The sequence below is a fragment of the Aphelocoma coerulescens genome, unplaced genomic scaffold (genome assembly GCF_041296385.1).
Source record: "Aphelocoma coerulescens isolate FSJ_1873_10779 unplaced genomic scaffold, UR_Acoe_1.0 HiC_scaffold_65, whole genome shotgun sequence".
In the NCBI taxonomy this organism is placed as follows: Eukaryota; Metazoa; Chordata; class Aves; order Passeriformes; family Corvidae; genus Aphelocoma; species Aphelocoma coerulescens.
The window spans coordinates 2,061,580-2,074,868 of NW_027184003.1; the positions used below are offsets into that span (position 1 = coordinate 2,061,580).

Genomic DNA, 13,289 nt, shown 5'->3' on the forward strand with positions numbered 1-13,289 from the left:
AGACTAGCTAATTAGATGACACTATTAAAACATTTTCCTTACTAATTCTACTTTGATATGGTCAGCTGAGTTTAGGCCAGGAGTGGGAGAATCAATTTGCAGCCTTAGGAGAAGAAGTAGCAAAAGTTTTTAACCTTAGCAATTGCTGGCTCTGTGGAAGGCCAGGAGGATCTGAAGAGTGGCCACAGTTGGCTAGCCCAGCTGAACCTAAATGGTGGGTCAATGTGAGGGCCCAGGGTGGGATGGGATTTGGGGCCAAAGAAGGAAGTTCACGGCCACTTCATTCTTCTCCAACAGGCACTTATTGCCTAATAGGATAGGGCGTGTCTATGTAGGAAAAGGCAATTGTCAATTGACTTTCCCTCTGGGCTTGAACAACTGGGTTTGGACCCCCAATTGCCCTCCTTCCAATTGTTCCAAATATCAAGGCAAATGCAATCAAATACCTGTTCGGCTCACTAACAGTAGCTGCGTAAGGCGTTCTTATCACACTTACCAAAAATATTTGGAAGCCTGTAAAGCAATGGGGAGGGACAAGGGGTTTTTTTGACCACCTGTTTTTGAGCAGTCCCCACAAAAATTCCACAAGTAGAAGACATGTTGTTTGTGATTATCAGTGGGAATGGCCACACCGGATTGGAACTCAAAGCCTTTTAGTGAGTTCTGCTCCAAATCCAACCAAGCAGCTTGCAGATGTAAATGTAGGTGGGAACCCTGTGCGGGAGCTTGGAAATGCAAATGCTGGGACCCTTATGGTGGGGCAACTCTTGTTGGAGGACCGTTAGGCCCGGGAATCCTGCTGTATTTTGAGCCACCAATTGATGACCATGGGTAGGTTCCTTTGCTAATGGAACACGGGCTTTGAAAGGACAGTATTGGATTTGTGGCCAACATGCTTAGCTCAGGTTACCTCCAAACTGGTCAGGGATATGGTATATTTAGTAGACTGTTGTTCTTTTTGCTACTACAAGTTCTGGGAAATCGCTTAGGAATCAAAATCTGTGATGATTTAATTAGAGAAAAGCAGTCAGCTGATGCAGCCCTGGCTGGAGGGAGCACCCCAAAACGGGGAAATGATGAACGGCCAACAGAACAAGTTACCCAACACGATGGACCAGCCCCTTGGAAACCTAAGGAATTAATCCCAGATGCCTGGGAACCCATTTATCATTTGAAGGAGATAATTAGGTTACAAGCTGTCTCGGAAATAATTACCAACCAGCCAGCCACAGCGCTTGACCTTTTTGCTGAGCAACCCACTTAAATGAGGAAAGCGGTATTTCAACATTGGATGGTATTAGATTATCTGTTGGCAGAAGAAGGAGGAGTTTGTGGGAAATTAAATGACTCGAGCTGCTGTTTGCAAGCAGATGACAGCGGAAAAGTGGTCAAACAAATAACAAAGGAAATAACGTCAGCTCGTGGACCTGTCCAAATGTTGAAAGGATGGGAATGGGACATATTTTCATAGTTAACTGGCCAGCTATGGGCTAAATGAATACGATTTCTCCTCTTATATGCTATCGCAACTCTCATCTTTTTACCATGTGTGACACCATGCTGGCTGCAGCTCTTTCAGCAGGTGCTCAAGGGGATGCCGCTAGCAGCCATGCCTACCTGATCCAGAAATGACTACAAAAGGACAGAAAAGAATGTCACTGCAAATAATAGCAAAACCCAAGAAGACTCCAGAAGAAAAAATTAAATCCATGGTAATTAAGGTTTGTAAAGACAAATACAGAGCAAATAAAAAGAGGAGGGATTAAAAGGAATGAGATGGATGAGTCTTTACAAAGAGACCGTGTGAATCGGCCTGTAGACAAGGCTAGGAAGTTATGGCTAGTGAAGTAACAGAAGAAACTAGGAGTTCTCTAGAACTGTTACTAATCATCAGAGACTGTTGATTAATCAAGGCCGTGTTAAATTCCTGAACCTAGAGCAAGGCAACAAAGACTTAAGAGCATTAGGAATGGGGTTCTTTTCTTTCTTCTCGATGCCAAGAGGGGGGTGCATATTAGAGGGGGGCGCATAGAGTAGGCAGTTCCGGAAGTCTGTATCTCCCGAATACCTCAGCCAGTGGGGAAAAGGAAGAGGGTGCTGTGGCCGGGAACTTGGCATCAAAAGGGGGCTGCATCCCGCAACCGTTTGACAGACGCCATGGGAAAAGCCCCATGGACTCTCCCTGTAGTCGAAGAATGTTGCAGGACTCCTCTGTCTCCTTTTCGGATATAAACCTCAGGCATCGTGGATTAATTTTCCCTAACGGCAGCGACCTGCCGCGTGGTCTCCGTGCTCCTCTCCAGCCCCCCGGGACGTGTAAAATAGTTCCCAGCGGCTCCCACCGCGCGTTGCAGACGGCTGCGCGGCCCCGGGGCTGCCCGCAGTGCTCCCCTGCCCCGCCAGGGCTGCCCGCGGGCTGCGGAGCCGCCTCGCCACCGGCGCGGCCAGGGCCGGGGCCCTTCTCGACAGCAGCCGAGGGGCTGCGGAGCGGGCGGCTGCCGGACGATCAGCTATTTTATGCCGCGCGGTGCTGCCGCCTCCATCTAGCTCTCCATCGCGCCGCCGCCCGCCGCCCGCCTGGCGCGCTCACGCTCGGCCGCGCTCGCCGCCCGCCCAGCCTCGCCGGAAGCTCTCCCGCCCGGGCTGTGCCCCGGCTCCGCCGGCAGCTCGGCAGGGCCCGGCCGCACGCGTGCTGCGTGGCTCGGAGCAGCCGCGTTGCGCCGCAGGCGACGGGGAAGGCGGGGCGGGCCGGCGCCATCGTGGTAGCGCGAGGAGAGGAGCGCCCGGGCGGGGCGGCGAGCGGCGCGGCGGTGAGCGCTTCTGCTTCCTGTCGCTCGGCGGCCGCCCACGGCAGGTGCCGTGTGACCCCGCGGAGCGGCGGGGCCGGCCGGGCGGTGCGCGGCGAGGCTTTCGGCCAGCGGCGACCACAGCGAGAGGCTGCTGGCACTGCCCGTGCCGGTGGAGAGAGCGGGGATCCGAGGCCGGCCTTCCCCGGGCGACGAGGGGAGGCCGCCTTTGCCGCGCTGCCCTCCGTGCAGCATGTGGCCGATTCCGGCGAACCCGGGGTCTCCGCAGCGGCGCGGGCGGGAGGGAGTGGGGAGCGCGCTCGGTGCCGTGCCGGCCGCTCCCGGCCAGCGCTGCGCTGCGCCGAGGCGTTTTCCCGCCCGTCCTGGGAAGGACATAAGCGACACCGTAGTTGGAGCTTAGCTGTCAGGGGGAACAACTTCTCTCTGTGAAAAACGAAGTTCACTCTCCTGTGAGAATTTAAAGGGGTTTAATATAAAGACAATAAGAGACACATCAAATAAAGCAACGGGGTAACAGCCAGTTGCCTTGGCGCTCTGCCAAGAGCACACCTGATGCCAGAGGTCAGTCCTTTTTATACCGTTTTTACTGAATCAGGGGGATGGGGAGCAAAAGAATTCGTTTGTTAGGAACAATGCATCTAGCTTGGTCAGCATACCAGAGCAGGAAGAAGAAGATAAGAGACTGCTGATAAAACCAGGGGGAGTCTCAGACAGGCATCCTGCTTCATCCCAAAACTAGCTCAAACCAGTCCCAAAGCTTAAACCCAGGCCAAAGGTATAAAAGAGCATGCGCAGGAGAGAAAGGTGAAAAGTTCAGACGAGGAAGACTCTCCCTGACTTCGTCACAAGACCCCCGAGAGACCCCTACCACAACCACCAGACAACACTGCGCAAGCGCAATGCGGATGTAAATGACTTTTGAGTTCATTATAATACGAAGCGAGGCTGGGCGGGGCTAGGTGATGAATATGTATGAGTTTGTTAGGAAACTTAATGAATATGGAACTTGTAACCCGATAAATACCGAGCTGAAAACAGCTGTAGGCACGCATGATTTTGGAGGAGCTATCCCCCATGCGTCCCAGCGCTGGAATAAAACATACCTACTTTACTACTTTTCTAGTAGTGGAGTCCTTTCCTGCCTTTCATTTGGCGAGCCAGCCAGGAGAGACTCTGCCCGGCTGCAGGATCGGCTGAGGAGCGGACATCCTAGGCGCGCCCCAGGGCTTTCCTGGCGGATCTCCTCCCCTCAGCTCGCTCACTGCAGCGGACAGACAACGACCTGCTAAAGCTGCGGACAAACGATATGTTTTGCATTTAAGGTGCCTGTAAGTCGTACGCGTGGCCAGGGCTGCTGGTAAGCCGTGAGGAGACGTCCCACGCGCAGCGTAGTCCCTGTGAGGGAAAAGGTGGGGCCGGCAAGGGGGAATCGCCGACCGATAGAGCGGCCGCTAGCAATCCTGGGGGCGGATTGGGTGATTCCAAGGGGGGGTCCCGGTGGAACTTGTTACTGTGTTGGAAAAATACAAACGGGACCCTGAAACTATTACAAGCGAGTGTTACGAACATTTTGCTACTAGTAGCTGGTTTGAATGTTGTTTATATGTTTGTGCAGACATTGGTTGTTGTCGGATTGCTTTTATGGGTGTGGATGTATATTCGGTCGTGCAGATGTATATTCGGTCGTGCAGATGTGTATCAGGTCGCTTATTCGTTTGTAAAACAGGAAGCTTGCGTGTTGCCGTGTGATATTTGAGAGTGTGATATTGAGACATTTGTTTGGAAGAGTGCTTGTTCGTTGAATTTGGAATCTTGACTGGAAGAACCTCTGCAGGAATATTAGTGGCCTTTGATTGAGAACAACCAGCAGCAGAGAATTTAAAGTTTGAAAGAGTACAAGAAATAGCTTGCTCTTGTGGATGTATCAGAACCTTTTTCAACGGGAGGACAGCAAGTTGCATGGATAGTAATGCAGTGTAAAGTTTGTATTTTGAGCCTGAGATTTTAAAGATTGTGTGTGGGAAGTCGCATTTGGTGCCTGAGGTTTGGGAGGTTCGGGAAGAAAATTGGGAAAGAATTGTGAGAAAGTGTGAAGAAAGATTTGGGTGGAAACGAGATAACGCTAGGGGACAAAACTCTCTCCATTCATGTGTCCTATCTGCTCGAGTGATAGAGAGGACTCCCTGCTTGGTGTGTGGGTGTAAGTTCAGTGTAGATCTTGTGGAAGTCGGAGAAAGGAAAAAAAAAAAAACAAAAAAAAAAAACAAAAAAACAAAAAAAAAAAAAAAAAAAAAGGGAGATTTCAAGCAGCCTTGGCAAAAGGCATAGGATACAGGTGACCCGAAGGGGGTGGCACAGTATTTGAGTAAGCTCAAATAGGATGGGAACCAGACAAAGTAAGGAAATCCCCAGAGCAAGCCCGCTCGGCTGTATTCTAGCCCATTGGAAGGAGATAGTAGGAGCTGGAGGCACAGAAAATAAAAAAAACCCTTATAAAATATTGTACCCAGTGGTGGCCACTGTATAAATTAGAAAATAAAGCTAAATGGCCATCTAACGGAACTTTAGATTATAATACTTTGCTTCAGCTAATGCTGTTTCTGAGGCGGGAAGGTAAATGGGAAGAAGTTTCCTACGCTGATGCATTTTTCTCTCTCCGAAAACACCCTGAATGGCAGAGAGACTGTGGAATCAAACCCCCCAGTGATCCTATGGTGTTAGCTCTGGAAAAAGAAAATAAAAAGGGCCAAAGAAGAATTAAGCGCTGCTGCTCGTCGTGCAGCATAGGTCAGAGATGCATAAGGTCAGACAAAGTCTATCAAACAGCAGCTCAGGGACAAGATGATGATGAATTAACCGATTTGCTTAAGCCTCCCCTTAGGAGACAGGAAGAGGATGCGGACTCGGAAGGAACACCAGCGCCAACCCCCTCTCCCCCGGGCAGTCCTGTCTCGTCCCGAACCAGGAAACAGGTACTGATGGCACCCCTGAGAGAGGCGGTGGCACCTGATGGGGATACAATGTTGATTAGAGTACCTTTCTCTACTGCTGACCTAGATGCATGGTATAATATTGCCAAAAATTACCGAAATGATCCAGCAAGTACTGCTGAGCGCTTGCGACTTATAATTAAACAGCATAATCCAGATTGGGCTGATATACAATTGTTATTAGGTGGACTAACAGAGACAGAAAGACAGTTAGTTTTGAAAACAGCTCGAGACTTGGCAGAGGACTATTACAAAACGCAACAATTAGATGTAAAAGATTACTTCCCACTCCAGGAACCACACTGGAATCCGAATAGAACAGCTGAATTAAAGAAATTAAAAGGTTATCAAGAATGGATAGCAAAAGGGGTGGAAAGGGCTATTCCCAAGACCCTAAACTGGTCAGCTTTGTACGCAATAAGACAGGGTCCTTCCGAGTCACCATCCGAATTCCTGGATCGTCTGAGGGATGCAATGCGCCGTAACACATCGCTGGATCCTGGGACCGAGGTAGGGGTACAACAGCTAGTATCTTTGTTTATAGGGCAATCCACAGGAGATATCAGACGTAAATTACAGAAACTTCAGGGGCCAGAAGGGAGGAATTTAGAAACTCTCTTAGATGCAGCTTGGAGGGTATTCAGTAATCGAGAAGAAAGCTACAAGCAAGGGATGAGGAGATTAGTAGCAGTGGTAGAAGAAGGGAATAGAGGAAAACTTAGACAAGGACCCCCCAGACGAGGACCTCCCAGACAGGGCCCACCCCGGCTAGGTAGAGACCAATGCGCGATTTGTGGAAGGTCTGGCCATTGGAAAAATGAGTGCCCAGAAAGAAGACAAGAAGACCGCCAGAACAGAGGAAACCGAGGAAGGGGGAGGGTGGTTGCACATGTGAAAGAAGACTGAAGAGGACCGGGGGATTCCACCCTAGCAGATCCACTGGTTATAATGAAGCTAGGGGACAAGGAAAAAGAAATAGAATTTTTAGTGGATACGGGGGCAGCATATTCAGTTTTAAATAAAGCTTTGATGCCTGTGGAGAATGACTATATTGTGGTACACGGAGCAACTGGCCAATCTGAAAAAGCTTATTTTTGTAAGCCATTGAAATATAAAATTGGGAAACAATGGGGTATTCACAAGTTTCTATATTTACCCAATTCTCCAAAAGCACTCTTGGGAAGAGACTTATTAGAACAATTACAAGCAACCATTATTTTTAGGAATGGGGAAGTTATTCTGGAGGTAAATGACCAACAGTACATAGAGATACTGAGCCTAATATTAACAACCAAAGGCCCTGTGGAGGAAATCAGGGAAGAGATAATAAGCCAGGTGTTCCCAGGAGTCTGGGCCACAGATGTACCTGGGAGAGCCAAAAATGCAACCCCAATACAGATCAAACTCAAAGAAGGGAAACAACCAGTTAGAATTAAACAGTATCCCCTTAAAAGGGAAGACAGGGAAGGAATTGGCCCAATAATTGAAAAATTCTTACAGTTGGGATTGTTAAAAGAGTGCCAATCTGATTTTAATACTCCTATCCTGCCTGTCCGTAAACCCGATGGATCTTACCGGGTGGTCCAGGATTTACGGGCTGTTAATAAGATAACTGAGGATCTCTATCCTGTGGTGGCAAACCCTTACACTCTGTTAACATGCTTAACACCAGAACTAACCTGGTTTACTGCTTTAGATCTAAAGGATGCCTTCTTTTGCCTCCCTCTCCATGAAGCCAGCCAGAAAATTTTTGCATTCGAATGGGAAAGCCCTAAGAGTGGGCGCAAAACCCAGCTCACATGGACGGTGTTGCCTCAGGGATTTAAGAACAGTCCCACCTTGTTTGGAGAACAGCTCGCAAAAGACATAGAGTCCTGGGAAGCCCCACCAGGAGAAGGGAAGCTATTGCAGTACGTGGATGATCTCCTAATAGCTACCCGAACAGAGGAAGCTTGCACAGCCTGGACGGTAAGCCTCTTAAACTTCTTGGGACTCCAAGGGTACAGGGTATCCAAGAAAAAGGCTCAGGTGGTGAAACGGAAAGTGATCTATCTAGGCTATGAAGTCAGTGCTGGGCAACGAACTTTGGGGCAAGATCGCAAAGAAGCGATATGCCAAACCCCAAAGCCCCAGACAGCGAAAGAGTTACGGACTTTTCTGGGGATGACGGGGTGGTGCAGATTGTGGATTTACAATTACGGACTGCTCGTGAAACCATTATATGAACTCATTACAAAGGAAAGCAGAGATCTCCAGTGGACAAAGGAGGCCACGCGGGCCTTCAGCCAGCTAAAGAATGCCCTCATGTCAGCTCCAGCTCTAGGACTCCCAGACGTGAGTAAGCCATTCTTTCTATTTTCCCATGAGAAGCAAGGGATCGCCCTGGGAATACTAGCACAGGACCTGGGCCCATACCGACGGGCAGTTGCTTATTTCTCTAAGCAGCTAGATGCAGCAGCCAAAGGATGGCCTGGGTGCCTCAGAGCTGTTGCAGCAGTCGTGCTAAACATCCAAGAAGCACGCAAGTTCACCTTGGGTCAGAGAATGACTGTACTGGTATCCCACACGGTGTCTGCGGTGCTGGAAGTGAAAGGTGGGCACTGGCTCTCCCCACAAAGGTTCCTGAAATATCAAGCCATCATGGTGGAACAAGATGATGTAGAAATAGTGGTAACTAACATTGTCAATCCAGCTTCCTTTCTCAGTGGAAATCAAGGGGAACCGGTACGCCATGATTGCCTGGAGACCATCGAAGCCACCTACTCCAGCCGCCCGGATCTGAAGGATACCCCTTTAGACAACGCAGAGACCTGGTTTACTGATGGGAGCAGCTACATCATCAGTGGAAAGCGACATGCTGGGTATGCAGTTACCACCTGCCAGGAGGTGATAGAATCCGGACCCCTGCCAACAAACACCTCTGCACAAAAGGCTGAAATAATCGCCCTAACTCGTGCCTTAGAGATGGCAAAAGGAAAGAAAATAAACATCTATACAGACTCAAGGTATGCGTTTGGAGTTGTACACGCACACGGGGCCATTTGGAAAGAAAGAGGACTGTTAAATTCGCATGGAAAGAACATCAAACATGCAGAAGAAATAATGCGGCTGTTGGAAGCAGTCCAGCTACCTGAGAAAGTAGCAATCATGCACATAAGGGCACATCAAAAGGTGAGCTCAGAATTGGAAGAAGGAAATGAACTGGCGGACAGAGAGGCAAAAGAAGCAGCAAAAGGTGAAGTAACAACAACTGGGGCCTTGATCCCAGATGGACAACTTTCCCTAGAGGGTAAGCCAACATATAATAAAAAAGACAAGAAATTGATTAAAGATGAAAAGGGAACATTTAACCAAGAGGGATGGGCTATCACTGCAGGGGAAAAAGTAGTTGTTCCCTCTCATTTGCTATGGGCCGTAGTTAGAGAGGAACACCAGAAAACACACTGGGGAACAAATGCCTTATATAATTACTTAATTGAGAAAATTATCGCCAGAAACTTATACGAAACTGTTATGCAAGTAACTCGACAGTGCAACCTTTGCCTCCAGACTAATCCCAAAAATACCCCTAAACCAAAATTAGGCCAAATTGGGAGAGGCCATGGGCCAGGACAGCAGTGGCAGATTGATTTCACAGAACTTCCAAGAAAAGGGGGGTATCGATATTTGTTAGTGCTAACAGATACTTTTTCAGGATGGCCAGAAGCTTTTCCTACTAGGACCGCTAAGGCTCGAGAAGTAACAAAGGTGTTACTACAAGAAATAATACCGCGCTTCGGAGTTCCAGCCACAATGTCATCAGATAGGGGACCACATTTTATTTCAAGGGTGGTACAACAAACTAGCCAACATTTAGGCATAGACTGGGAACTCCACACTCCATATCATCCCCAGTCGAGTGGCCAAGTAGAGAAAATGAACCATATGATTAAGCAGCAAATTGTGAGATTAGGGCAAGAAGCTAACCTACCCTGGCCCCAATCTCTCCCACTTGCATTGTTACGAATTCGGACCAAGCCCAGGATTAAGGAGAAGCTAAGTCCCTTTGAAATACTTTATGGGAGACCATATGGGGTACAGAAAGGAATATCTACCCAAACAGGGGAAGAAACGCTAACCACCTACATGATTGCTTTAGATAAACAGCTTAGAGAAATTGGAAAACATGTGGCTGGAACTCGAAGTCGAGGCCTAGACGGTCCTGTACATGGCATTCAGCCTGGAGATTATGTATATGTTAAGTCTCTTACAGAAAAGACTCTGGAACCACAGTGGGAAGGACCATTCCAGGTGCTCCTCACCACTTACACCGCGATTAAGATCAGAGAACAGAGTGCCTGGATTCACCATACCCGAGTAAAGAAGGCTCCAGAGACCCCTTGGAAAGTGACCCCTGGGGATGAATTGAAATTGAAGTTTACTCGAACAAAATGAAAATGTTAGGGTGGCACGCAAGTATAACCCGGAAAATTGTTTTTCTCACAGTTATAATTGTAACCATCAGCCAGGAAATTATTCCTAGGGGAGAAGACATATGGTCTCAAGCCTTTATGCGGGTTACTGGACTCATGGGGAAATATTCTGATTTAAAAAATTTAAACCTGTTGACTGTAGTCATACACGGAAACCAAGTGTATACAAAGCAAGAGTGGGAAAAACAAAGAACTTGGCAGCTCCAGGGGACTGTAGGAGAAAAAATCAAGATTGGATGCCGAATGATTAACGGGACTACTCACAAAAAAGCAACCCAAATCAGTGTCTCAACTACTTCTACAGACAAACACCGTGAAATCTGTAGTTACGCAAGTGAAGCAGACTGTTGGTATAATTTTACATTAGTACAGACTGTGGAAGTGGTTTGTCTTTGGGGCCAAGGCAGTAATGGACTCTCATTCAAATTCCAGATAAATGCCATGGCTAGGCCCACTATGACCTACTCTGGCAATCAGATCCGAACCCAGGTCACACTACTTAAATCTGAGCCAAAGGTTTATGAGATTGGCCCTTATGTAGTGAGGAACACAGGCCAACAATTACTGCTGTTTAACCCAGAATGGTCTCTTAAGCGTGTAGAACTACTAATGCAAATTAACATTTCTGAAATCCAACCAGCCTGCTCCCCTTTAATTCAAACATCCCTTGAAGGGTGGACAGCCTGGCTGCAGAAGCAAACCCCCCTCAAGGGCAGAATGCGGAGAGACCTGAGTGGCATGCTAGGAACAGGGCTGGGAGTTATAAATGGAATTGATTCAGAGATACTGATGAATAAACTGGCCACGGCAACCAGTGACCTGACCAAATTAAAACAGCCCCTACAATCTTCCCTATTAGCATTAGGAAACAGCCAGTGGCAAGTCTCAAAAATACTCCCAGACCTTGCAAAAATCAGCAACCTGGATCACGAACTGATATTAAACACACTTGGCACAGCTCAGGACAATGTCTCATTAGCCTTTAGCTGCATACAAGCTCAATTATGGATGCAGTCCACAGCTTCCTTAATCATAAGAGAGGGTAATGAAGGTGTATTTCCTATTGAGATCCGAGAGGCTGTTTGGAACAATGCTACTAAATTAGAAAGAAAGCTCCAATCCTGGTGGACCTTGGTAAATTTCACCTATGACCCAATGACTAACATAGCTACTGCCTTTGTGCTTACGATACGGAATGCCACAGTTTATGTAATTCATCCTATTGTCGCATTGGGATTAAACCATAAAGGGACAGTTTTCTACCCCTCTGAACATAGAGTATGGGCTCGGATGGTAAGAGAAAAATGGCAAACAGTGAATTTAGAATCTTGTATTACACGGGAACAACAAGGATTTATCTGTGAAAGTAATACACTTGATGCCAGAGACATATGTCTTGATACAGAACAAGGCATATGTCACTTTGAGATCCACCCAGACACTTCACCGAAAACTGTACTCGTATATGTTGGGCAAGGCTGTGTGTGCTTAAGAACTACCTGCACTTCAATGATGATAGATGACAATGTTATAAATGTAACTGCCAGGAATCACTCTAATTTTTGTATTTGTAATTTTGCCAAGATTGTTGGGTGTGACTTTTCGTATTTAGCACCAGTCGTATCTCATCAATTAATAAGGTCTAACTATACCGTTTACCATAAATTGCTACCCACACCTATTGGGATGAACCTAACATTAGTAAAGCAATTAGTAAAGCATCAAGACCTCATGGAAATTTTGAAAGAAATCCAAAGAAACGGGGAAAAGACCTTAGTCACTGTCCATTATGACACACAAGAAATCAGCAGAATTTTGCAAAGAGTGAGACAAGACGCAAGTCATAACTGGTGGGACTCACTTTTCGGGTGGTCACCTACCGCAACTGGTATCCTAAATACGTTATGTCACCCCATAATTGTCTTATTAACCTTGGTTAGCACCTGTCTTGCGCTGTCTATCGCGTTACTTATTTGGAACTATAGAGTACTAAAAAGACTATCAGTCCTAACTACTTTGTCAAACGCACACGGGAAAACATTAAGAAATGCCTACCAAAAAATTCATTAGGAGAAGAATTTAAGTATTAGTAAAAGAATTTACTAACTCTTTAGAAAAGGGGGGACTGAATCAGGGGGATGGGGAGCAAAAGAATTCGTTTGTTAGGAACAATGCATCTAGCTTGGTCAGCATACCAGAGCAGGAAGAAGAAGATAAGAGACTGCTGATAAAACCAGGGGGAGTCTCAGACAGGCATCCTGCTTCATCCCAAAACTAGCTCAAACCAGTCCCAAAGCTTAAACCCAGGCCAAAGGTATAAAAGAGCATGCGCAGGAGAGAAAGGTGAAAAGTTCAGACGAGGAAGACTCTCCCTGACTTCGTCACAAGACCCCCGAGAGACCCCTACCACAACCACCAGACAACACTGCGCAAGCGCAATGCGGATGTAAATGACTTTTGAGTTCATTATAATACGAAGCGAGGCTGGGCGGGGCTAGGTGATGAATATGTATGAGTTTGTTAGGAAACTTAATGAATATGGAACTTGTAACCCGATAAATACCGAGCTGAAAACAGCTGTAGGCACGCATGATTTTGGAGGAGCTATCCCCCATGCGTCCCAGCGCTGGAATAAAACATACCTACTTTACTACTTTTCTAGTAGTGGAGTCCTTTCCTGCCTTTCATTACTGTCTGTTCTTTATTCATATTAAAACTTTTCCTGGAGCTGTTCTGCATGGCCACTCCTTGGTTCCGCCTTTTTAGAGCGTGCCTAGTCTTCTGCCTTGTGGTTTTATTTCTCTTGATTCTTGGGGTTGGGCCCGCTAGGCAAGAGTCGATGGTAGGGTGGATTTCTTAATTCTCCAGACAGTCAGGGCTGATTGCAGCTTTGGGCCTCTTCGTCTCTCCGGGCAGAGTGGTGATAAAATCTCCCGGACTCTCCTGGCCGCCCGTTCTCCGGGCGGAGTAGCCTTTGGGCCCTTTTGCTCCCTAGACAAAGTGTTGATTAGCAGCTTTTC

At 47.4% G+C, this 13,289-nt stretch overlaps 1 protein-coding gene across 1 annotated transcript; it reads left to right on the forward strand.

The window, feature by feature from the left end:
• Positions 1 to 10,226: 10,226 nt before the first annotated feature.
• Positions 10,227 to 12,922, forward strand: LOC138102250 (uncharacterized). Its single transcript, XM_068999980.1, has one exon. The coding sequence runs from the start codon at positions 10,228 to 10,230 to the stop codon at positions 12,337 to 12,339; it is 2,112 nt and encodes a 703-aa protein (XP_068856081.1). The 5' UTR covers position 10,227; the 3' UTR covers positions 12,340 to 12,922.
• The last annotated feature ends 367 nt before the right edge of the window (positions 12,923 to 13,289 follow it).